Genomic DNA, 26,279 nt, shown 5'->3' on the forward strand with positions numbered 1-26,279 from the left:
CATATTTCAAAAATGTCAAGATTTCATTCTTTTTTATGGCTGAATAGTAGTCCATTGTGTATATATACAGCACATTTTCTTTATCCATCCATCCATCAATGGGCACTTAGGTTTTTTCCATATATTGGCTATGATAAATAATGCTGCAGTGAGCATGGGGTGCATGTATCTTTTCCAGTTAGTGTTTCTGTTTTCTTTGAATAAATACCCAGAAGTAGAATTGCTGGATCATATCTAGTTCTATTTTTAATGTTTTGAGGAACCTCCATTCTGATCTTTATATGGGGCTGCACCAATTTATATTCCCATCAACCACGCATAGCCTCTTCTCTGCATCTTTGCCAATGCTTGTTACTTCTTGTCTTTTTGTTAATAACTGTTATTACAGGTGTGAGGTGCTATCTCCTTGTGCTTTTGATTTGCATTTCCCTGATAATTAACGATGTGGAGCATCTTTCCATGTACTTTTTGGCCATCTGTATGCCTTCCTTGGAAAAATGTCTATTCAGATCTTCTGCACATTTTTAAAATCAGACCTTTTTTTTTTGCTATTGAGCTATAATTAGTTATTTATATGTTTATAAGATGCATGATTTGCAAGTATTTTCTCCCGTTCAGTAGATTGCCTTTTCATTTTGTTGACGGTTTTCTTTACTTTACAGAAGCTTTTTAGTTTGACGTAGTCCCACTTGTTTATTTTTGTTTTTGTTGCGTGTGCTTTTGGTGTCAGATTCAAAAAACCATCACCAAGACCTGTGTCAAGGAGGTTACTGCCTATATTTTCTTCTAGGAGTTTTATGGTTTCAGGTCTTATGTTCAGGTCTTACATTTAACCCATTTTGAGTTCATTTTTGTGTATAAAGATAGTTCCATTCTTTTGCGTGCGGCTGTCTAATTTTCCCAACACCATTTGTTGGACAGACTGTCTTTTCCCCCGTTGTATATTCTTGGATACTTTGTCATAAATTAATTGACCACACATGCATGGGTTTATTTTTGGGCTCTCAGTTCTGTTCCATTGGCCTATGTGTCTGTTTTTATGCCAATACCATACTGTTTTAATTACTATTGCTATGTAATATAATTTGAAATCGGGGGTGTGATGCCTCCAGCTTTGTTTTTCTTTCTCAAGATTGCTTTGGCTGTTTGGGGTCTTTTATGGCTCTATACAAATTTTACAATTGTTCTATTTCTGTGAAAAACACCATTGGACTTTTGATAAGGAATGCATTGAATTATATATTGCTTTCAGTAGTACAGATACATTTTAACAATATTTTTCCAAATCATGAGTACGGAATATCTTTCCACTTATTGGTGCCTTCAATTTCTTTCTTTAATGCCTTGTAGTTTTCAATATATGCATCTTCTACCTTCTTGGTTAAATATATTCCTAGTTTTTTATTCTTTTTGATGCAGTTGTCAGTGGGATTGTTTTCTTGATTTCTCTTTCTAATAGTTTGTTATTAGTGTAGAGAGACACAACAGGTTTTTGTATATTGATTTTGTATCCTGCCACTTTACTGAATTCATTTGTTCTAACTTTTTTTTTTTTCCTGGAAGCTCCAGGATTTCTTATGTATGATACCATGTCATCTGCAAATAGTGACAGCTTTACTTATTCTTTTCCAATCTGGATGCTTTTTATTTCTTTTTCTTGTCTCGTTGCTCTGGCTAGGACTTGCAATACTGTGTTGAATTAAGGTGTTATGGGTAGGCATCTTTGTCTTGTTCCTGGTCTTGTTCCTTTGAGTATAACATTAGCTGTGAACCTGTTGTTTGAAGGTAGCCTTTATGTTGAGCTGTGTTCCCTCTATACCCACTTTGTTGAGAGTTTTTATCATCGTGGTTGTTGAATTTTGTCAAATGTTTTTTCTGCATTTATGGAGATGACCATATGGTTTTTAGCCTTCATTTTATAAATGGGGTGCATCACACTGACTTAAATGTAGATGTTGAACCATCCGTACATCCCTGGACTAAATCCCACTGGACTGTTGTTTATAATACTTTTATTGTGTTGTTGAATTCAGTTTGCTGATATTTTGTTGAGGATTTTTGCATCTATGTTCATCAGGGATATTGGCCCATAATTTTCTTTGCTCGTGGCACCCTTCCCTTATTTTGGTATCAAGGTAATGTTGGCCTCATAAAATGAGTTTGGAAGAGTTTCCTCCTCTTCTATTTTTTGAGCATTCTTTAGTGTTTTTTTGAATCTGAAGACCTTTGGGTTACATTTTCTCCATTTCTCTGTATCGTCAACATTTCTTCTCTGTCTACAGGTGTCCTTGGTGCTGTCAGCTCTTCAGGCTGGGAACAAGGGGACCCAGGCATGTATTACAGCTGCCACTGCCGTGTCTGGGATCATCGCCGACCTGGACACCACCATTATGTTTGCAACTGCAGGGACCCTGAATGCAGAGAACAACGAGACCTTCGCAGATCACAGGTATGGGAGTAGATGCCATCCTGGGGGCTCCTGGATGGGAAGAGGTTCAGTGTGGCCTCATGGACTTTGGAGATGGTACCCAAGAGCCAGAAATGTGATTATCTGTTTCGATTTCAACAAGATGCCCAAGTTGGGAAAGTGAACCAAGTAGTCAACATAAGTGCCTTTTGTCAACTGTAAACAGGGTCATTTTCCAGGTTTGCCTTTCACAGCCTATATCTGGTCCTCCAGCAGAGGATACCTTTGTGGTCTTTTTGCTTTTTTAGCTGGAAGAAAGCTGTGCCTCTGATTTGCTTACTAATCCCAGTGAGACTGGAAGTGGCCAGGACGGGCATTTAGCTCTTACCTAAATGGGGAGTGAAGCTCGGAGCCTGCTGTCTCTCCTGGGCTGGTCCTTCAGGCTCTGCTCCAGAGGCTGGGGCCAGGGTCTCCGCTTGCTGCTGGAGACGCCCCATCTCCTCACCATGTGTCTGGCACCTATTTTTCCTCTCTCTTCAGCCCCAGGGCTGGGCTGGGGAGGAGATTCCCGGTGTTCTGTCCTCCCTTCCAGAGCCCCTTGGGCTCTTATTGTCCCGGGCGGGGTCCCCTGCCCCGTGTATCCTCCCAACCCCTTGTAGCTATGAAGTGTTCTCTGAGATCGCGGGAACCACGGGAAAACAGCTGCAGGGCAGGACAAGGAGGCCGAACTGGTGGGCCTGAAACTTGATGTGAATTCTGGGTCCACTTTCCTCTCCTCTCCCATCTTTCCTGCCTGGAAGATGAGAGCCCCCCGTTAAGGGAGTAGAAACACGTCACCACTCTCCTCAATGCCCTTTAACGAAAGACCCTAGGAGGGTTTCTTTTCTTGCCAACTACCAGTGACCAAGCTCTGCCCTGTGTCTCTCCCCTCCCCTTGCCCTTCCCACCTTCACAGGGAGAACATTTTGAAGACAGCCAAGGCCTTGGTGGAAGACACGAAATTGCTGGTGTCAGGGGCCGCATCCACTCCAGAAAAGCTGGCCCAGGCGGCCCAGTCCTCAGCAGCCACCATCACCCAGCTCGCCGAGGTGGTCAAGCTGGGGGCCGCCAGCCTGGGCTCTGACGACCCCGAGACCCAGGTAGGTAGGGGTGGGGCTTGCGTTCCCACAAACACCGTGCACCAGGCCTCAGAAGAAGCCAAATGCAGAATAAGAACTTTTGGAGTAGACTGTATGTGCTTGTGGATCCATGGTTTGGGGGAACCGGTAGGAAGCACCGTCCAGGCAAGGTCGTGGCATGGACCGTGGTGCGGCCGTGGGGATGGAGACAGGCCCACAGATTCGAGAGGAATCTGAAAAGAAGACTCAGCCGATCTTGGTGAACGACTGGACGCAGGGAGAGTTTGGAGACAAGGGAGGAGGTGGAGGCCAGGGTGCCAGGCTAGGTCAGTGAATGCTCCCTGGGGAGCGGTCTGGCTTGGGCGGAGATGAAGGTGAGTTCAGTTTGGGGCGTGTTGCACTGGACATTATGGAGGGACCCACAGATGGAACGAGTGAGTGGCCTTGAGCCTGCTCAGGGTTGGGGACGTGGCGTCAGGGGTTGTTACCAGACAGTGACTGCAACTGCAGGGAAGGAAGGGCACGGGGGGGGGCAGAAGAAGGCGTCAGGGCACAGCTGAGGAGTCCACCAGCTGGGACCGTCTTAGGTGACGGAGATGCCCATGGAGATTGAGCAGCAGCGGCAGCAGGGCAGAGGGAAGCCGGGGGCCTGGTGTCGAGAGGAGGGAGTGCTTCAGCCCACCCGAGACACCACCCAGGAGCAAGGAAGATGCATGTGGGAGAGCCGGCCCCCAGCCCCAGGGTCACGGAGGGCAGTGCCGCCCCGCCAGGACTGGTGGTGAGGAGTGGCCAGGCCGGTGAGGAAGGAAGCCAGCGTGTATAGGCAGCCGCTGGGCAAGTTTGGCGCTGAAGGGGAGGAGGGAGAGGAGCTGGAAGGGCCCCCCGCGCTCTGACTCTTTGCCCCAGGTTTAGCATCACTGATGCTATCTCAGGGTCCTTGGCCCAAGCCTGGCCCATCATATCCTAAGGCGGGGAACCATAGTTGAACCAACAGCCAGCCATGGCCATTGTTAAGGGAGCCTACCCATTCCCGAGTGCAGAGCTGAACGATCCCTCTGTGGTTTCAACCTCAGCACCATTAAGTGATAAACACTTCAGTTTTCACTGCTTAAACCATACTCACTCAGTAGGGAGCCTGTTAGGCCCACTGGCACAGCACTGGGTAGAGAACCCCTACCATCCGGCGCCCGTGTTGGCCGCAGCTGCCGATCTGGGGAACACACGGCCGCGGGCTTGGCTCCCACGCGGCAGTGACCCTTCCCTTCCCGGCGCTCTCCAGTGGAGCAGAACTCCGTGAGGGAAACGTTCCGTGCGTTGCCTTTTGACTCCTGCTGGCTTTCTCTTTGATAACATCAGAGCTCAGATTGGCTGCCCTCTGGAATTCCAAGCATTCCCAGAAGTCTAGGCCTCGGTATTGTTGTTACCCCCGTGGAGTAAGGAAAAGCCCAAAAACCGCTCGGGGGGTTGGAACCCACGCTCTCCCCGAGCCTGGCTCAGCTTTAGCAGAAGTGAGTCAGCCGAGAGGATTTAAATCTTTGCACACAGAGAAATGTATCGGATTGTGTAGAGTCTTAACTCCCAAATGGTCTGCATGCCCGAGAGCTCCAGCCTCTTTTGAGACCACCAGTGGAAAATATCCCCTCAGAAAAGTGCACCCACTCACTGGTCACTGCCCAGTGGACCCAGATGGGGCAGTGAACACCGGGTGTTGGCCGCACACCTGCCGGCTGCCCCTGCCCTCTGCGATCTCAGGAGCCAGTGTGTGGTCCCCACCGCCGCCCTCCTCATGAGCCCCGTCACAAACTGACCTGCCCTGTGGTTTCAGAGGTTGGCAGAGATCCCGTGTGCCCTGTGGGTGAGACAGCACGGGATGGGGATGGAGAGGGTGTCCAGTCACAGCGTTGCTGTGCTTACAGCTGTCTGGGATGCTCGAGTTTCTTAGACATTTCCACGTCTGTTATCCAGTTCATCCCGGCAGCAGTGCAGTGAGACAGGCAAGGCTGGTGCCACGGACCCCTTTAGAGATGAGGAGTGGGGGCCATAGAGCTTCATACCCTGTGGAGGTGAAGACTGTGGCCCTTGGGATCACAGACCAGGGTCCGCATCTCACCCCTGCCGTTCCCCGGGCTCTGGGAGTGTGGACACGAGCATCGTAGTTCTCACTGGAAACAGCAGTGGTGAGAGTGAAACAAGATCATGTACATCGTGCTTGGCTCAGCCCCAGGAACACAACCCTCAGTGAAGGGAAGTTGGTGTTGTTACAGAAGTAGGAGTTGTTGTTGTAGCTGCCGGACCCAGAAGACTTAAATGTCACACCCAATGTTGGGTAATTCCTAAGTGTGCCTGGGACTTGGGATTCCAAGTCTAGCGTACAGAAGAGGTGGCCTGTGGTCTCCGTTCAATTAGAAGAGTGAAAATCCTGTGTTACGTCCAGTGTTACGTGGGGGTATATCTGTGTACTCATTCACTCCGTATTTACTGAATGCCCAGTACACGCCAGGCCCTGGTCTGAGTACAAAACACAACAGACAGAAGCCCAGGCCAGGAGAGAAGACAGACGTATTAGTACATACATAATAAAGTAATTCCACATACTGCTGACTGCTATAAACAAAACAGGGCCGGCTGATGGGCTTGTGATGGGGGTAAGCTCGCAGCTCGAGTGGTCAGGAAGGGTCTCCAAGGACATGACAGCTGAGCTGAGACCTGAATGATGGGGAGAGCCGGGTTCCAGGCAGAGAGAGGAACAACGGGAGAATCCTTGAAGCAGGAATGAGGGAGGATTTCCAATGCAGAGGAAGGACAGACCCACGTGCCGGTAGCACGCTGAGGGAGTCAGAACCCCAGGACCCAAAGCTGGGGGTGCAGGCGGGCTGCCACGGGGACCTTGTGGGTCAGGGCAGGAGGCTTGCATTTTGTGCTCAGTGGTTCGGATGACCCAGTTCCGGGCTCAGGTGGGTGGTGTCACTCCTCGGGTGTCTGCTTAGCCGCCTTCACAGGCAACTGGTCAGCAGGGCCAGCAGCTGGGAGGTGTTTCTGAACCTGCAAGATGTAGCTGGCTTCTGCGTCCCGGCTCAGCACCTGCCTCCCTTGGGGAGCTTCTTCAAGTCTGGATTCTGGACCTCCACCCAGACTCCTGCATCAGAGTCTCCAAGGGTGGCTGCTGGGGCTTCTGCCGTGCTGAAGACTTGGGGCTGTGATGGAGAGCCCCACCTCCCGGCTGCCACCCCCTGCCCTTGGCCGCGTGCCCTCGGGGCAGCCCGCTCACCCGGGGCCATGCTCTCTTTCAGGTGGTGTTGATCAATGCCATCAAAGACGTGGCCAAGGCCCTTTCAGATCTCATTGGTGCCACCAAGGGAGCTGCCAGCAAGCCTGCAGACGACCCCTCCATGTACCAGCTCAAGGGGGCCGCCAAGGTAGAGTGGAGCCCCAGCCAGGGGCAGGCAAGCTGGGGGTGCAAGAGTGAGAGAGGCACATTCAAGAGTGACGGAGGATGTACATCTGAGCTCCTTTCTCACTTAAATGGAGGCACTTTACCTGTGGCATTAGGTCTGGAACTAAAAGAAGGGGTCAGACCTAGCTCGCTCCCTTTTCTCTCGGCCCCTCTTCCCATGCAGGTGATGGTGACCAATGTCACCTCCCTCCTCAAGACTGTGAAGGCAGTGGAGGACGAGGCCACGCGGGGCACACGGGCGCTTGAGGCCACCATCGAATACATGAAGCAGGAGCTCACAGTAAGGAGCCACCCGTCACCTCCCTCGGGCCCCGAGTCCGACAGCCGACCCCAGTGCAGCTTCTCTGAGATTTTTAGCATGAAGAGGTTTTACCTGGAGCCCCTGAGCTAAGGAGGCCTCTCACCTGCCTGCTGGTAGCTTTGTATAATGGAGACACTGTGTGAAACTGACCACTTCCGAGTTTGGCTAGGATCGATTTGTAATTAAGTGAACTGAAATATATCGCTTGGGACTATTCAGGTTTCATTCCACTAAAACTGCAGAATGAAACGAAAACACTCCAGGAGGGTCCTGGCAAAAGGAACATTCGGGGTGGCTGCACACACTCGCCTTGATTTGAAATGACGTGTACAGTGTCCCACCACACACAGCCCCTCTTGGTGCCTGTTGCCATTGGCAACAGCTCACACGGCTGCACACATAGGGGTTTGGAAGTCTGAGGTTCGCTCTTAGAAAAACCTGGATGGCTTTCCCTGAGACATTTCCCTTTGAAATCCAGCTGCCTTCTGTGTGAGGTGTCTGACCTCAGAGACGTGGACCCCGTGTTCGCCCTTGCCTCGTTCCAGCGTTGGAGAGCGAGCGTGTCTTGGGGTTACTGTGGTCACGCCTGTTCTTTTGATCCCATGATGGCTGTGGAGTGACTCATCCTAAATCCCTAGAAATAGAAATATGCTGAAAATGAGTAGTTTCAAGCTGAGGTTTCTTTTTAATAGGAGATCTGATCATAGATGATGCTTCTCTTTTGGAGGGGGAGTGGGGACCTGTCTTAGCTCCCAGTAGTTCTGCTTCTTTAGAGCATCACCTGGCAAAGGCCACAAGCCCCTGAGTGTCAGGGACTCCTGAGCCCTTCTCTTGGGCTTTGGTGGTAGAGCCTTGGATTCTCTTCTCCACTTTTTAATGAATCCTACTTTGGTTAATGTTGTGTAGTTCTCACATAAAGAGGAAACTAAAAACTTAGCAGTATCCTTAAAACAGTGCTGCCTGGGGCTCACCTGCCCTCACGGGCTGGGTGTTTCTTAACAAAAGTCTGGACATAAGTTCTGACAGGTATGGGTGGGCTGCATGGTGACAATGAAGGAGATTTGAAATTTGGAACTTTCTTGAGATCAGACTCGTGGTCAACCTAAGTAGAGCAACGTGGTTTAGAATGGACCCAGATCACACATTTCCATGGACAGAGGTTTCCAAAGGAGCATGTGACCCAAGGCCCACGTTAGCGTGGAGGGCTCTGTCCACGTGCGTTAATCTGTAGTATTCCGGGTGGTCCTGGGTGCCCTGTTTGCAGCTATTCATTTTTAGGAGGATAGTGACATTTGGCACTGGTTGGCACACAGTAGAGATGCTGGCTGGGTCCTCCCTTCTGCCCAACGGATGATTTCCCTGCTGAAACACGGCTCCCTAGGGCTGAAGGTAGCGCAACCCCACCTGGCTCGGGTGTCCTCGCGTGCAGGGCCAGCCCGAGCACCCATCACTCATGTCAGAGCCGAGGCAGGTGGGCTGGAAGCAGGAACCACTGGCTTGACTGGCAGCTGGAACTTTAAAGTGGGATATTCACTTACCATGGTTAATTTATTTCAGCTTCTCTAAAGGTGGTGTGTGCGTGCGTGCGTGTGTGTTAAATAATTCACAGTGTCACCGTGGCTCACTTGACATGAACACCTCCACACAGTTATGCAGTTTTATTTGTAAGACAGGCTAAGAATAGAAGAAACTGAATACTTCGTTTCCCCCAGCCCCACACCCTCTTAAAGAGAGAAAGCTGAGTCCAAAGTGATGCCTGCAGGTGAGTCCTGCCCTGGAACCAGCACTGAGGCTGCAGTGTCTCTGGAAGCTGCTGAAGCACCAGCAGGAATGGGGCAGGAGACCTGGGAAGCCACACCACCCCCTCCCCCGGGGGCAGTTGATAAACACTGAGTGTCAGCTTCCAACGGCGAACGGGTTAACGCTGGAGATGTGTCTCCGTCCCCATGTTGTCCCGTGAATGCCAAGTACAGGTATGCGAGGCTTATCCACGCAAGAATCTTGAGAGCAAGAATGATAGGACTGCACTCAAATTAAACTTCTAATTTCCTGCCATTTGACGGTTTCTCCCCCGACTGGCTCGCTTTTCAGACATTGTAGCCCCGTAGGAGAAGCAGAAGTTATTCTTGTCCTTCCCTTTCTGATTTTTTCAGCTCTTCGGTTTCTAACTTCCAGGTATTCCAGTCAAAAGAGGTACCTGAAAAGACGTCATCACCTGAAGAATCCATCAGGATGACAAAAGGCATCACCATGGCAACAGCCAAAGCCGTGGCCGCTGGGAACTCGTGTCGACAGGAGGACGTGATTGCCACCGCCAACCTGAGCCGGAAGGCCGTGTCGGATATGTTGACGGCCTGCAAGGTAGAGGCCTTGGCATTGTTTTGGGTGGGTAGGCGGTGCTCTGTCAGGGCTGAGCTGCTGGGTTCAGCCAGCCGCATGCGAAAGGGAGCAGCTCAGTGCCTTTACCTGGGTAACAGCACGCGCGCTGAAGGCGGGTGTGCACCAGCCCTCGGGAGGTGGTTCTGAGCGGTTCTGTGTTTGAGGGCGGTGGGGTCTGCTTGGTGACTTAATCTCCCACTTTTCCTCCCAGTTCTTTTTTTTTTTTTTTTTTGAAAACCACAATTTATCTTTCTATAATTAGATTAGGAGGAAAAAAAATGAAGAACCCACGGTAGCAGGAAGAAGCAAGAGTCTTCTAGGGTCTGGCATTGGATGAGATGTTCAGTTACTGTGCATTCCCACTGTTTTCCCACAGCAGAACATACGGCAGAGGCTTGGGAATGCGCATGCCTGAAGCCGGGTTACTCTTACGTTCCATAACTGTGTTGCTTGCAGGGCTGTTGTTGCCACAGTAGTTGGCTGTGCCCCAGACAAAAGGGGTGCTTTTCTGTTCCCACAAATCTCTATCCCAGTCTTCATCGCAAGGAGGGCACTGCCGTGTGCTCTCAGCCAGAGTCTCTTGTCCAAGGTTCCTGGTTTGGTTGACTGTATCCTGCTCAGTGCAGCTTTTGTCATCACGGCTTGAGATATGATGACTGATTTCAGCCCAAGGAACCTGATGGCGAGCACTGAAGGGACAAGTAGCCGGTTTGTGTGTGACATCAGGATGATTCTTTCTGCACCTGATAAGATGATAAGGAAACCTGCAGGCCCTGATCTGGTGGTTTTTATCATAGGGGAATTGCAATAGCTTTTCAGGGTCCAGGGGATCGATGTAGGTTTCTTCCATGTTGGAGATGAAGGAGCCAAGTCCAAGTGCTTGGCCGAGACACGCTCCCCCGACAGTCGCCTTCGCCCCCCGGTTCTAAGTAGACAGGACGCCTTCCTACGAGGGCAGCCGCTCAGCAGTAGCAAGGAGGGACTGTGGCCTTTTGTTCCAGGCCCTCCAAAGGAAAGCCGCACCCCTCGTCTGCCTGCGCCCTTTCCTGCCTCCATAGGTCAGCTGCTCTGTGCCAGGAGGGGTGTTGCCCTAACTGGGTTGCGGAGTGAGTTAGAGGAACCAAACAGAGCGTCAGGGATCTGCCTTTTTGCTCTCTGGGCCAGACGTCCTGGAGAGGTTCTTCTGATCCTTGGGGAGACACCCAGGGCGGCCACCCTGAGGCGGTGCTTGGGGAGGGAGCTGGGGAGACCTGAGCTTTACAACCTTCACATTATTTTTTTATCTATTAATCAAGAGGGCCCCTAAGAGCCCCCACCCCACTGCTATTGAGCACCCCCCACCACAGCCCTTCACCCTTCTCAGGATAGCTGCATCCCAGGGACGCTGGCTTCTGCTCGGTGATGGGGAGATGACCCCCTGCCATGGCGGGCAGGTGGGGTGAACCATGGAAGGTGGAAAGCAGCTGTTGCAGTGTGGGGGCTTCGGGAACAGAGCCCTTCTCTGTGGTGAAGTGAGCTGTGGGGAGAGCTGCTGGCAGGTCCGACACTGGCTTCTGAGGTTCCTCTAAGGGGTAGGATGGGCTGGCTGTCACGCGGCAGAAGGGATGGGCGTGCGAGGGCCCGGCCTGGGAGACAGCACTGCATTTCCTGGTCTCCTGGGTGTGGGGGAGGGTAGAGCCTAGGGAGTGGTGGGGTGGGGGCAGAAGAAGGTGGCAAGGTGGTAGGACCACTGTCATGAGGACCATGTGTGCTGGGTCAGGGAGTGTAGACTCTCCCAAGGCCACCAGTACAGTTTTGAAGCACCCCATGGCATCTGCCCTGGCAGAAGTGGTAACTCCCGAAAGGGTTACAGCCTCAGTCAGAGTAGCCTTGACCCAGCAGGATGGGGCCTGAACGTCATCACGGTGTCCATGCAGGGCACCTCCTAGTTTCTGAAGGGCTGGCAGGTGCGTTCTGTCATTTGGTCCTAGGTGGGAAGGGTAAGGGGAGTTCTTCCTAATTTGACGGATGATGACACAGGATGGAGACATGAAGTGGCATGACCAAGGTCACACACTGTTACAGTCAGAACCAGAGCTGCAGTGATGTCTCCTGCGTTCAGGGCCAGCTGCTGCTGCCGCCCGGGGCCTCCCAGCCACAGAGCTCCAGGTCGCTGTGGTTGACGACTGTCGGGTACTTGGGTCTCCCTGTGACAGACGTGAAACGAAAGGGGGAAATTGAACAGATTAAGGTGGAAATGGAAGGCAGCTCAGATTTTCGTCTCTTCCTTAACACCCGTCCTCCTGTTTTCAGAGGAGCAGGTTAAGGGTTGAAATACATTCCCCGTTTGCCCAGTCTCAGCTCCTCACTGTTACCCCACGCCCGGATCGGGCCATGTAGTTTTGCAGGACACAGTAACAGCTGGGGCTTCACACGCCAGTACTAGGTGTGATGACAGGTGTCACCGCTGAGCCCTGAGGCTCCTGTGAGGGTGGGACTTAACACTTAGTTTTCCTCTGGTCTCCTGTATTCCCCGTCCCTTCACAGAAAGGAAGTGAAGCCGCTTGCCAGAAGGGGAGTGCAGCAGGAATATACAGAAAACCAGGGATGCGCAGTGGGCGGTCAGGGAGGAACCTGCTGCGTGCTAAGCAGAGGGCCACATGGCCATATCCGAGCACCACCTTTGGGGCTGAGCGGGGCAGCCAGGGAAGAGACGGAGGTGCAACAGGTTACACACTGACTCGTCTTACCACACAGGGAGGACTACACTAATTGCTCCAGTGGGGACAAGGCCGTCTACACCCTAAGTTAATTCTAGTGTCTGTTTCTTTCTGGCCTTACTTTCATGTGCTTATGTCTACATTAGAGACAATTTTCTATCTCCTATACCAATGAATGTTATATGACTGTTTCTGTGTTACTGTGAGTCATTGTAACTGACTCTTTAATGACCACAGAATACTCTGTGAATATACTCTTTCCCCCACTATCAGATATTTAGATTGTCTGTACGTTTTTTTAATCATCAGCTTTACTGCAGTGAACATCTTTGGGCATATCCATTTTTTCTGTGCTTTGAATAATATCCTTATGTGAGATTCTCAGAAGCAGAATTAGCAGGTCAAATGGTAGGACATTTTAATTACTGCTAGATGGCTCTCCCAGAGGGTTCTAGCAAGTTAGAGCCAAGCCAGCAGCCGTGACTGAGCAGCAGTCACCGTCAGCCCCACACAACTCTCATGAGGGCCCTGACGTGACCTACGGGAGGTGATGCTGAAAAGCATCATAGCCCTGGCCTTCCCCCGGGGAAGGGGGTGTCATCACCCCAGACCAGCTGTGTCCTCACCCTGGGAGACACAGGGGAGCCAGGCGGAGTAAAACGTGGGAGGAGTTAAAGGCATGACCCGTCGGTCCCCAGCTGAGTCAAACCAGCTTGTAAGTGACAGATGCTGGCCTCACGAATTATCCCCACTCATCCTGGGATGCTTTGAGGGGCAGGAAACGGACCATGTTCCCCAGTGTTCCCTCAACATACCCCCCTCCTAGGGAGAGGGGGCCTTGATTGGAGGAAGCGGGGAGGCTGGTCGTTATTCCCCTACTGCCCCAACATTTTATCCTAATGTGTGATTTGTATTTGCCCTGATTTGTGATTTATTTGCAGTTTTCTATTTTATAGTATCCTGTACGCACTCTCTGGTTCTTCCAGAGCAAGGGTATAGCAGGAGGAAAGGCTAAGTGGGTAGGGTTGCCAGACTGAGCACATAAAAAACAGGCTGTCTTATACTTCAGCTAAAATTTTTCATTGTCTGTTCGCAATTCAGATGTAACTGGCTGTTCTGCAGTTCATCTGGCAACCCTGTGAATGGGTGTGCTGTCTGAAATGATGTATCTGCAGGTCACAAGTACAAGCAGAAAGGGCCCGATGCTGTGTTAACCATATGTCCCGGCTTGCTTATCTCGACGTGTATAATGTGATATGAGTTATTTATGGCGCCTCTGAGTGACTGAGGAGCTCCCCCTCTGAAGGTTCCCGGGAGCCGGAGGGCCCTGGTCGGGAGACTCACCGTGACTGCGGTGTGGTCAGGTCACGTAGTGAGGACCCCAGGCGTGGTGAGCCTGTGAGCAGTGAGGGGTCTGCAGGACACCTCCCGCCACTGGAGTGAGACAGGCTGATCCCCGGACGGACTGGCTCCTGCTGTAAGCCCCAGTCATGAATCTTTCCTGGACATCTTAGTGCCTGTGGAATTTCCTACCTTTAAATAAAAGGTAGGGGGCTGCCAGTGAGAAAGGAAGGAAAGAGGGGCCAGATTCACTTGCTTTTGCCTGGCCCAGGGGCACTTTAAAAAGCAAGACACAACCTGTGGTCAGAGATCCTGCAGTGGAGACAGGTGGAGGAAGGCCCCCCTCTCCCCAGGGAGGCAGGAGAGGTTCCTCAGAGAGGGCGCTCCAGGTAAGAAGGAATTCCCGAATTGAGGACTCCTGCCTCTGGGTCCAGGGCTGCACAACATTGCTGGGCAGGGGACCCCACCTGGCTGCCTGGTCCACTTACCACGTGCCTCTTCCTGATTTAAGACGTCCCCGTTCCTTTCTCTCTCCAGCAAGCATCCTTCCACCCTGATGTCAGTGAGGAGGTGCGCACCAGAGCCTTGCGTTACGGGACAGAGTGCACCCTCGGCTACCTGGACCTTCTCGAGCACGTCTTGGTGGTGAGGAGGGGCGTGGGCCAGGGTGGGGCTGGGGAGGAGCTAATGTGGACACAGAGCATCCTTTGCTCAGGAAAACCCCTCTTAGAGAGTCATGCAGGCCCCACTGGTGAGGCTGGGTCTGGAGTGAGGCCGTGTCTCACTGCTCCAGCACACAAGACGTGAATGTGGTCTGGAGGAAGGCGCACTTGGCATGCAGGAGAGCCCAGCTCTCTCGCTGCACCAGAGAGGCGAGACCAGTGTGAAAGAGGGGTGGGTGGGCCGAGTGAGGGGCAAAACAGGTGGGACAAAGAGAGCCACCTCTGAAAGAGGATCTGGACGTCCTGTTAGGAAAACCCCAGTCCACCCTGCAAGGACAAGGAACTCTCCTGAAACAGCCGGACTAGCCTCCGTGAGAAGCTGAAACATCACTGCGGCTACAGGAGACCTACTGGCCTCTCCTGACTTCTCTAGGCCTTCAGTGAATGGCTTAGACCACACTGAGAATGACACTTCCCTTCCTCTGATGACCTTCCACCAGCCTGGCGTGCCCGGGTGGGAGCTCAGGCTGGCACCAGCTCCCAGTTCTTAGGGTGGCTTGTCTTCCCCCAGACGTGGGGAACCAAGAAGTTATATCCGGTGTGCGTCTGTCCCTGTCCATTCCTGGGAGCCATGTTTAGAACTGGGGTGGGTCTTGGGGAGAGCTTGTTCGGGAGTCACCAACACCCCAGAAGAGAAGTTATGATGGCTCCCCTCGCTTCATTGCCCTTGCTCCTCCCCAAACCTAAAAAAAACGGGTGGAGGCTACTTTCACATATACAGTATGTGTTCCTTAAAGACTAGCAAGCCTTTTGTCTGTTGGACATAGACATTTTTCTCTTTTTGTGCAACCACGTGAGGCTGGCAGAGCAAAGGAATGATCCAAGACCCAAAGAAGTTCAGGGGCCTGGTTGAGGTCCCCCGGCTACTGATGACAGACCAGGGACCAAACCCCACTTATTATTCCCCGTTCTGCGCATTCTTGCATTTCACTGCCTTCGTATACATAAATTACCTTCTGATGTTAAGCGTTTCAGGCCTTTGAAGGGAGCATCACATTTATTCTTCACCCAAGTAACTGTGGTCAATGCAAAAGGATTATCTTTTTGTGAGAGTTGCTGGTCCGGGGTTACTAACATCGGGCTCCCAAAACTTGAACTCTCGTGGGTAGAAACCAGCACATGGCCCACGGGCCAAGGCAGGAATATCTCAGACAGTCCACGTTCACAGGCATGAGCCTCCCCAGCCAAAGCAGCCGTCAGGGTTGGGATGTGAAGTGTTCAGCCCGTGAACATGCTTAGCAGGAAATTCAGCATAAAGAGAATGAAGCCAGCAGGGCTCCCAAAAGGTGTCTTTTTCTTTATGGGACGATCTGCGCCTTGTCACGTGGAATGTTGTCATACCCAAACGTGAGGAAGCAGAGTGGAGGAAGGCTTCGGCTTGGGTTTAGAACCCTTGAGTTCAAAGTCCAGCTCTGCCAGGTGAGTGACTGCACGACCACCGTCTCATCCGGGCTCCAGTTTCCTCAGCTGCTAGGAGGGCGTTGGTTCAGGGCTGAGTGAGACTGCCGGGAGCCCGGGGATCTGGCTGAGCTCACGGCTGCACGTGCTTCGTTGACACCCTCCTGGACGGCGCCGTCCTGGCCGAGCAGGGCTGCGCGGCTGCGGCAACAGCGCCCTCATGGCTTCTGACGGCGGGGCTCTCCCCTGACACCCCGTTTCTCCTTGTCTCTCTCTTTCATGCTTTTGTTTTCGTCTTGTTCGTTTGATACTGGGATCCGCTTTCAACGTGAAGGATCCTCACTTTGCCCCTTCTCTCCAGTTGTTTCTTGGTCAAACCGTATCTTTTCCTGCACCTGCGCCGTGCTGACAGCTGACCCAGCGTCGGTAGGTCCGGGCCCCTGCACTCCTGTGCTCTGGGTGAGCCATTTAACAAGATGTCACTCCGTAGGGGGTCCCCTTGCTGTGGCGCCTCCAACAAATCCACGAAGCCGATGGAAAGGAGGCAACAGCCTTTAAGGCACTGAGTGGAGTGGAGATCTCTGGTTGCCCTCCTCGGCACAAAGACGGTGTAGACCGCAGAAAAGAGGTCTCTCTTCCTGAGAAGCCAGGTGCCAGCATTTGACTTCAGAAGTTTCTCCCCAAACAGAAAGTCAAGGGAGCCCTTATAGGGTCCCCTCCTTGACCTCAAGCCAACCTGAGACCTTTTCCCAAGGTCTGGGCACCCGGTGCTGTGTCCACCAAAGTGCTTCCTCTCTGCTCCCCACTCCCCTCGCCATGCCCACCTTGTGTTGGTGAGCAAAAGAGGACAAGGCCTCCTGGGGGGGCAGGGGCATGGTTGGCCTCTTTGCCCAGGAGGAGGCCAAGGGGTCCAGGGCCTCAGTGCACGTTAGGGAAGACCTCCAAGCCATTCCCAGGCTGTACATTCAGAGACCCCAGCTTTACAGCCACCTAATTTCTGTGTCAGGCAGGAGCCCTAATGATGATCAGCAGGAAGAGCACATACTGCAGGGAGGCCCCACATCACATGTTGGGGGCAGAGGTTGTTAGTAGAGGGAGCGATGGTCTTTATGGGAAGACACATGGCAGCAGGTGACCACAGTATCTCCATCCAGGAAAGAAAGTCAGCCTAAATTGGAACCAGAACAGATCTTAAGATAGTCCTCCTGGATCCCTTGTAAAGCTGACTTCTTGTTTTTGTTGACCAAAGAGAATTAATAAGATTTCTGAAAGCTGAAGAAAGGCTAGATCGCTGCCCAGTTTTTGCAAAAGGGGGACGAGAACAGTAGAAATGAAGGTTTGGAGAAAGCGTCCCGGAATTCAGAAGAACGAGCTGAGGTCACCCTCGGGTGGTGCAAGGAAGGTTAGCGATTGTCTTCAGTAGCTGCTTTGCTTAACTTCAGACACATGAAACGGCAGAGAAAATCATGCAGCTTTAACCTGGTTCAGTTCAAGTATCCTGGAGCCAAGGCTCCTTCACCTTTTTTGACTGGCTTATATATTTTAGTTTTACTTTAGAAAAAATTTAAAAACACAGAAAACCATATCAACATTTGTATGTCTAGCATCTATAACTAATTTTGCTGATGTTTTCTTTGGTTCAGACCCTTATTTTTTTAAAGAAATAATCAATAATAATTAATTTTGTGTCCTTTACCAACACCATTCTCCTTTTTCTCTAGCTGGGCTCAAATAACTGTCACGATTTCAGCTTTCTTAACGTTTCGTGGATCTTGGGCCCCCTTGAGCTGAAAGCTCATTTCCCACTTCCCCTTCATCAGAGAAACATCAACACAAATGTCCCTTAAACTGTTAAGAGGGTCCCTAGATCAGGGGACCAGCTGGATCCTCTTGGAAATTAAGACACTCCAGATCAAGAACCCCTCCTTGGGGACTTTTTTTTTTTTTTTTTTTTTTTTTTTTGAGAATCCAGTGAGCAGTCAGCAAACAGTGGGGCCTGATTTAGGTAGAGTGCAGTCCTCGCTGCCCTGGGAGCTGCTTTATGAAGCCGTAGACGTGCCTGTTGGGGCAGTGTCGGCCTCCTGCGTTTGCTGTTGGCTGGTTTATCGCGGGGAATTTGTTCTGCAGGGCGAGCAGCAGCCCCTTGGCCTCTGCAGCGACTGCAGTTCAGTATTGCTGCTGACCTGCAACACGAGACCTTTGACAGGGTTAACATTAGCCCTGCTCCCACCAGCAGAACTTTAATTTGGTTCTGTCTGTTGCCTGCTATTAGAGATCACGTTGACTTAATTGCAGAATAAAAACGGAACTCCTTTGCTCCTACCTTATGTGAATAGGGTGCTTTACCGTGGGGCCGTTCCCTTTCTTAGAGCCAGAGTGTGCACAGAGGTGGTTCTCTCTCTCCATCAAGGCTCTTTTAAAGACAGATACCCTTCACCACTCCGCTCTGCTGATTGAAGTGAGTCTCCCCACCACACCCTGAACTTTTGTGTCAGCTTTGCTGAGGCTTACAATACAACTACAGCTAACAAGCAATAAACACATATTTAAAGTGTACAATTTGAATATTGCTCTCCAAATACATCTGTGAAAGCAGAATCCACAATCAAAATAATGAATATACCCATTGTTCCTCAAAATTTCCAGGAAAGCACTGATCTGCTTTTTGTTGTTATAGATTTGTTGGCATTTTCCAGACTTTTACATAAAAGAAACTATATAGCATGTGCCCTTTTTTGTCTGGCTTCTTTGAATCGGCATCAGTATTTCCAATTCCATCCATGTTGTTACGTGTACCAATAACTTGTCCCCTTTCATTGCTAGTAGTAGTCTGTCACATGGATATATCATAATTGTTCATCTGTTCACCTGTTGATGGACACTGGGGTTGTTTCCAGATTTGATTATTACAACTAAAGCTGCAAAGAATGTCCTGTATACAAATCTTTCTGCCTGTATGTGTTCATTTCTCTTGGATACATACCTAGAAGTGGAACGTTTATATCACAGAGTAGGTATATTTTTAACTTCTTAGGAAACTACCAAATTCTTTTTTTTAAGAGGTTATTCCCACCAGCAGGATATGAGAGTTCCAGTGTCTCCTTGTTTTTGTGAGCACTTAGAATGGGCAGTCCTTAATTTTAGCCGTTCTAGTGGGTGTCTAGTGGTATCTCGTCACCGTTTTAATTTGCGACATTGAGTACCTTTTCTGTACCTGTTTGCCTTCTGTATGTCTTCTTAAATGAAGTGTCTGTTCAGATCTTTTGCCATTTTTATTGGGTTTTTGTCTTTTAGGCTTTTGACTCTTAGGTTTCTTTATATTTTCTAGATAGGAGTTCTTTGTCATGTCAATGAAAACAATGAACAGCAATCTAAGAAAGAAAGGAAAAATTTCATTTGAGCCAACCTGAGGATTGTAACCTAAGTGACAGTCTCAGAGAGCTCGGGGAAGGGGGCAAGGTCAGTGTATCTGTGGTTTTGGCAAAGGTGTGTGTGTGCTGTTCAAGAACATCTCTCAGCAGAAGACTGCTGCTGGTCATGAGGAACAGACATGTTAGTTGATGGTTTTAGTGCTTTTCTAAGTATGGAAAGATGCAAAAATCCAGGTTGTAAAAAATTTCTCCTAAAAATATCTAGCTGTCTGAGGGCCAGTTCTGTCAGTTTTCCTGGGGAACAAAGTGCTTCATCCTAAGCTTTGCCTTGAATTTCTTCCAGAGTATTTCGTAGGTCGTCACGCAGTGGGTCGTGACTTAATTCTTACAGACCAGATGGTGGACAACATGCTTTATTTTACAGTCCTTTCCCTTTCAGTCTTAACTTAGACCAAGAGTTGGAAGGCATTTTGTGACCAATTTGTTCCACGACACTGGGAATGTTCACTCCCAAGTCAGACGAGGATCTCATTGATAGGCCACTCGGGGTACTATTACTAGACTAGACCTTGTTAACAGTATCCAAAGGCCTCTGGACTGTCTGTCTCACTAGTCTGTTATGGTCCAAGAAATGGTTCCCTCTTATTGTTTCTTCCCATGTCTCGAATTACACTATTAAAATCATTGATCTTATGGAACTATATATTTGGTCAATCATTTAAAGTCACCTAATCATCATTAATTTTATCTGAGGCTCAGTCACACATTTGGTAATGCAAGAAACAATAATCTTGCAAAATTGGCAGAATACAAGTAATATAGCTAGTAACATTCATAAGGTCGTAAGTGGGGGAGAGGGTATAGCTCAGTGGTTAGAGTGCCTCCTTAGCATGCATGACGTCCTGGATTCAATCCCCAGTACCTCCATCAAGAAATGAATAAATAAACCTAATTACCTCCTCTCCTAAAAAAAAAAAAAAAAAAAAAAAAAAAAAAGACAACAATAAGGTCCTAAGTAAATATATAAGTGAAGAATTTCCATTAGATGCGGCCCAGTATCTCCCCAGCTTGTCTGAACAGTCTGTTCTGCACCAATCAACACCTTTAAGGGGAATGATACATTGTCATCGTACATAGAGTTCACCCAAGATGTCTGGGTGTACAGGGTGAGTGGTGGGTCATCGTGACCCCTTACAGGATTAAGAAAGGAATGTTATCTTCTAAGGAGTTACATGGCTGACATCAGAAGAGGAAAAATTGATCTTTGTGGCTGAACAGGTGTTTCTGCTGTTGGGACGGTCTGGCTAACACACAATGCACATTCACAATGTGCACTGGAGGGGAGGGGAGGGAGGATGCCAAAGGGCAGAGAAGTTTTATGTTGAAATTTTGTTGCCTTGCTTTAAAATGTGGATTTTTATTTCATCACTCAAATATTTTTCCTGCAAAGACTTTCTCATAGGATGTCTTTTATATTTTCATTTCATAATAGTGTCTTGAGGGGTTGGGGACAAATGTATATTAAAAAAGAAAATGCAGCAATGCAGAGATTTGAGAAAACACAGAAAAAAGTGCAGATAGAACTTGGATAAATATGAAAATAAAACTACAATGTGTCTTACATCTGAAATAGTAAACATTTAGGACAACTTGTTTTGCTTATTTAATAGATAAGTAAACTGAGGCTTAGAGAGAGAGTAAGTAACTGGATCATAATTATTCATGTGCATTGACTCTGGAACCTACGTGTAACTCCGTTGTCTGCCCACTGACTGTGTTAGAAGTAAAAGGCACCAGCCAGCACCCTCTGCCCCAACCCGCCTGTCCGTGGTTCTGGTGCTCTTTTGGAACTGGCCTCGGATGCCATCATATTAGGACCCGTCTCCAGTAGTGTGTTGGTCTGTTTTTCACTCATCCATTCATTTGTTCACCCATTCACAGCTTTGTACTGAGTTAATACCTGCATGGTGATATGTGTAGGTAGGTCCTAGGAGGAGAGGATGAGAATAACAGAGCAGCTGAAATCACAGAACAGTAGCAAATATAAAATTCAGTAGATAGCAAGAGAAAGGAGGGTAAGGATAGATGCATGTGAAGTGATGCTCAAAAATCTTTAATCAGTTCAGGTGCATAACATAATGTCTTCTATGCACTAGCATGCCTGAGCCTGGTCAGAGTGTGACTCCATTAACTCCCCCAACTCCAGAATTTTTAGCAAGCTTCTCTTCAAGTTCCCTTACAGTTTTAGGGCCTGAAAGACATCTTTTCCAGATTTGTGAGAAAGAGTATGATACCTGGCCAGGTGAAAAGGGAATGGGACGCCAATAAGGGAATTACCATCTAATGAATGCCTACTGTGTTCCAGGCATTGTACAGGATACTTCTTGTGTGTTACTCCGTTTGATTTTTATGCCAGTCCTGGGGAGTAGGCATTATCCCAGGGTTACAGATCAGAAAACAGGTTCTGAGGGCTTCAGTAATCTGCCCAGTGTCACAAACCAGGAGCAGGTGAAACCAGGAATTTCAGGATTAGGGAGGAACCAGATGTAAATTACAGAATTCAGATGTAAATCCATGGTGGAGAACAGTGAGGAACTCTCATCCCAATTTTACTTTCCATTCTTGAATGAATCTGAGAAGAAACCAGCTGAGATGTCCTTTAAGTTGGATTGGGGATTGGATTTCCAGTATCCTTTTTAACGCCATGAAAAAAACCAAAAGCAAAAGACAAATTTAAAAACCTCTTTAAACTAGTTTTAAAAGAAGGAAAATCAGGTATAGCTCAATGGTAGAACGCACGCTTAGTATGCATCAGGTCCTGGGTTCAATCCGCAGTACTTCCACAAGAAAGAAAGAAAGAAAGAAAGAAAGGAAGGAAGGAAGGAAGGAAGGAAGGAAGGAAGGACGGAAGGGAGAAAGGAAGGGAGAAAGGAAGGAAGGAAGGGAGAAAGAAAGAAAGAAAGAAAAGGCTTAAAAAATAAAAGAAGGAAAATCCTCAAGACTTCTCCCAGGAGAGCTTGCAGTCCAGACCCTGGAAAGGGACCGCTCTTTGAGGAGAACCTCTCCTGATGAGTTGGCTGTTGCCCCCTTGGGGAATCTTCCTCCATGACCTCACCTGAGTCACATTCTTCTTCACATTTGCTTTGTCACAAGCACCAGCCGACCTGCAGCCTTGAGCTTTCGTGTTCCCTCAGAGCATTCTTACACTTTGGGTAATTTTCGTGTGCATATATTTGTTTTAGGTGCAGGTAAAAGGACAAATAAGAACTTCATCTCCCTTAGGATCTTAGGAAAATGTGTCAGAAAGACCTTAGGGAAACCCCTGGTTCCCAACTCTTCATTTCTCACCTGAGGAAACTGAAAGCCAATGAGTCTTACCTGTTTGCCTCTAAGTTTCTGAAGTCACTTGGTGACAGCTGCAACTTCAAATAGGGATGTCCAACTCTCTGTCCACCAGCAAGAGTGTGCTTCCTGTCCCAATGTCTGCCACGTCCCCTTAGGCGTTTGACCTGTGCTTCACCCGTAGATTCTTCAGAAGCCAACCCCGGAACTCAAGCACCAGCTGGCTGCTTTCTCCAAGCGGGTCGCCGGCGCCGTGACCGAGCTCATCCAGGCAGCGGAGGCCATGAAAGGTAGGCCGGGCGCTCCCGTGTCGCCTCGCGGGGCGGGGCTCGCACACCGAGCAGAGAGCGTGTGCGGCCGACACGGGCCCTTTCTGGGCAAATGCGGTCGGAAGGAGTACAGTGAGGAACCTTCCAAAAAGCAAATGGAAGTAGAATTAGACTTAAAAAGTAGTATCCTTGAGACACGTCTTTCCTCCAGTCTTTGCATTACGTACGCCTACGTAAAAGGCATGATCCATCTAGAACTGCTCGCTTCTCTTTTAAGGGTCTGGCCATTCATTTTTATCTGCATTTTCATTTGTCAGAGTATTTATTCTAATTCAAATAATATACTTCATGTATAAACAGTGGTCTCTGGGTACACTGTTTGCACCCTGCTTTATGGTTACACAGAAGCAATCAACTCACCAAGAAAAGATTTCCTCATCAGTTTCCCTGTGTTTGAGTTGAGGGGAATGGCTGTTCCTCACGAGCTCCCTTTAAGTTACAGGTCAGAGTAAACCTCAAGCTGGCCTTCGTCTATGAGACCTCAGTTTTTTGAAGCTATCAGTGGTGGCTGCTCCTGCGGTAGGGCTGTCTGCACAGCTGATGGAGAAAGCCAGGATCAGCCTGGTGCCCCCATCCCTGCCCAGCTGATCCTGGAAGAGCTGGCGAGAAGAGCCCTGGGGACAGTGCAGCTAGTCGGCTGGAGGAGCTCCCTTGCGTGCCAGTCCAGATGCTGTTTGTAATTAAGTCACTGCCCGAGATCTGCAGCTACCAAAAATGACCCTCTTTGGACTGATTTTAGGAACAGAGTGGGTGGACCCAGAAGACCCAACCGTCATTGCAGAAACAGAATTACTGGGGGCCGCGGCGTCCATTGAGGCTGCTGCTAAGAAGTTAGAGCAGCTGAAGCCAAGAGCAAAACCAAAAGTGAGTGTCCACGTGTGGCTGCATGATGGTGGCAACAGGCCTTACGGTGGGTGGCTGTGACATGGAGCGAGGGGGTGCAGGGAGCGTGTCCCCTGCCCCGTGATGAGACTAGCAAGCTGCAAACCTGTTCTGCCTGCCCAGCGCCTTTTTACAGGGCGTGGAAAAAACCCGAGGGTGAGTCTTTCAGATTCACCACCCGGAAAAACACCTTTGGGTGTCCGGAGGAAGAATCCAGGTATTTACAATTTTGATTTATAATCTATGAAGTCAAGCAGGTGTTGAATGTTTTCTATAGAAAGTCCCTGTTACTGAATGTGAGTTTGTCACCCTCCAGTTTTCTGGTATCCACAATGCTTCTTCCAGAGAAATAGCAATGCTGGGTCTCTCCTTTTCTTAAAATCAGTAGAGGGCAAGGCGAACCTCCAAAGTGGACCCAGTAACAGACTTTTTCAGTACAAGCTGGAGACTGTGTTTGGCTGGTATATTTTCTCCATCTCTGTTTGTCATCTAGATAAGTTTAAAAACTTAATTAGGTTTATGAGTATGTGTTAAGAGAAACAGTCGTTTAAAGGAAAGAGACACTTTAAGATAGGGCAGTTTAAGAAAGGACAATTATTACATAAAAGGGTGATACGCTGGTGCTGGGCGGGGGGCAAAGCTCAATCTGTAAAGAAGCTGTAATCCCCCTGCCCCAGTGGCTGTCTTCATCGGGAAGATGGTGGAACCAGAGGCGGCCTCTTTATCTTTCTATTCAAGCAAGTCCCTGCTGGTCCCCATAACCTCACCTCCCTTCCAAGGATCCAAATACATTAGGAAGTAAAAACTGGCTTTTCTCTTCCAAAAAAGTTGGATTCCTCCAGTTTAGGTATGCCTAAAATTCTCCTTTTTTTTTTTTTTTCTATGTAAAACCAAAGGATGGAGTTTGGGTACTGGAATTCACCACAGCACTCAACCACAGTTCCTTGACTGCTGTGTGCAAAATCAACATGAGCATACAGTGAATCTGCTAAGCTTGTGGACATTCTTAAAACCATAAAATTCTTAGAACCAATCTCCCAGTCATCGCTCTAGACTTGGTAAAGGCATTTTTAGAATTTCTCATCAAGATGCAATTTAAGAGCTTTGGCTTCTGGTTTTTGGGTTTACCAGGGTCCTCTTTGCTGGCCTTAACTGGAGGCTCTTAGGAGGTCTCAGTTGGTCCAAGTTTTTCTCCACAAACTTCAGAGCTAAGTGTAGGTAAAAAGGCAATGCCATTTTCTGGTTATGTCTGTGTTTCTGCTTTATAAAAGAAGTTCATCGTGAGTGGATGTACTTTCAACCAAGAAGCACCACTGACGGAGAGTTAGAGACTTTATACTTCATTCGTTTTTTCTTTGCCTTGTCTGATCAACCACATACTTTCCTCTCCTGGGAAGGCTTCTGTCTGCTGGTGCTGAAGTCATGTCCTTGATGCTTCCTCCTGGAGAATTAGCCTGGCGCTGTTAACATTAACCCTTCACCGCATTCCAAGAGCTGCTGTCCCAGTTCCTTTCCCGTTGTCCTTTGCAAGGTCCTTCTGAGTGCTGTCTGTCTCTGAATTCTGGTTTCCCTCTGTCCAGCCTTTGATTTATCTCATGGTTCTTGATCTGCAAACCAAAGTCATTATAGAGTTCCTCCCCCATAGGATTGTTGATATAACAATTAAATGAGATAATTTAAGAACACAGTGTCCGACAGACAATATCACCATCACTGAAAATATGCTTCTGGAACTTTTATCTACTACCTCCTAGGAAAAATGCCTGAAAGAAATATTATTTCATAGATTCATGAGCTGATGGCCTTAACAAAAAGGAAAAAGAAAGGAAATGCAAAAGGCTCACATTGATTGAGCACCAGGCATGTGCTAAGCAACCTTATGGGTGCTTTACCTGGATGAACTCATCTGGTCCTTGGAACAAGTCCACAAGGCAGCAGTGTTACTGTCCCTGCTCTAGGAATGCAGAGTCAGAAGGCATTGACTGAGCTGGGAGCAGCGTTGTGTGGGGTCTGGATGTCAGTTACAGATCAGACCAGTCCTCTGGGCCTACCCAGTGTCAGAAAGCCTGCTACAGCCCTACAGGGGAAGTGTTTGGTTTCCCAGTACCCTTTGAGCCATTCATCCGACCTCTGGGAATCTGTCCTGAGGAGGAAGTCCAGAGAGGAGAAAAGTTCTGTGTGCATAAGAGGATTGTTCCTTGCATCCTTGTTCATGGTAACAAGAATTTGGATCTGACCTGAGCGTCTCCTTGAAGGAAAAGTATATAGCTGTTAAAAATAATGGTCTTCAGGACTGTGTAGTGTGAGGATGCTTGTGACTTAATATTTAGTGAAAACCAAACAGGGTATGAAATTATGTACTCAGTATGATCACAACTTTGTAAAAAAGACACTTGCGTATGAAGGAGACCAGTGGGGGATGTACGGGAATGATGATGGAATTGGGGCCGTCAGAGGGTCTGTGTTTTAAATTTTATAAAACAACGTTTTAGAAGTAGCAGCACTTAAAAAATTAGTGATGACTTCTGAAGTCAGC

The 26,279-nt window shown here is 48.9% G+C and overlaps 1 protein-coding gene and 1 pseudogene across 8 annotated transcripts in view; one reads left to right on the forward strand and one right to left on the reverse strand.

Moving 5' to 3' along the window:
• TLN2 (talin 2) overlaps positions 1 to 26,279 on the forward strand; it is a 395,955-nt gene that overhangs the window by 353,202 nt on the left and 16,474 nt on the right. For all 8 annotated transcript variants that reach the window (XM_074366238.1, XM_074366233.1, XM_074366231.1 and 5 more), the window contains 8 exons: positions 2,283 to 2,449; positions 3,363 to 3,546; positions 6,816 to 6,941; positions 7,143 to 7,259; positions 9,456 to 9,641; positions 14,237 to 14,344; positions 22,717 to 22,822; positions 23,601 to 23,725. In XM_074366238.1, the coding sequence (XP_074222339.1) occupies positions 2,283 to 2,449; positions 3,363 to 3,546; positions 6,816 to 6,941; positions 7,143 to 7,259; positions 9,456 to 9,641; positions 14,237 to 14,344; positions 22,717 to 22,822; positions 23,601 to 23,725 (1,119 nt within the window). The remainder of the gene's footprint in view (positions 1 to 2,282; positions 2,450 to 3,362; positions 3,547 to 6,815; positions 6,942 to 7,142; positions 7,260 to 9,455; positions 9,642 to 14,236; positions 14,345 to 22,716; positions 22,823 to 23,600; positions 23,726 to 26,279) is intronic.
• Positions 9,658 to 11,485, reverse strand: LOC105080447 (gametocyte-specific factor 1 pseudogene; annotated as a pseudogene).

This window comes from Camelus bactrianus, chromosome 6 (assembly GCF_048773025.1).
Source record: "Camelus bactrianus isolate YW-2024 breed Bactrian camel chromosome 6, ASM4877302v1, whole genome shotgun sequence".
In the NCBI taxonomy this organism is placed as follows: Eukaryota; Metazoa; Chordata; class Mammalia; order Artiodactyla; family Camelidae; genus Camelus; species Camelus bactrianus.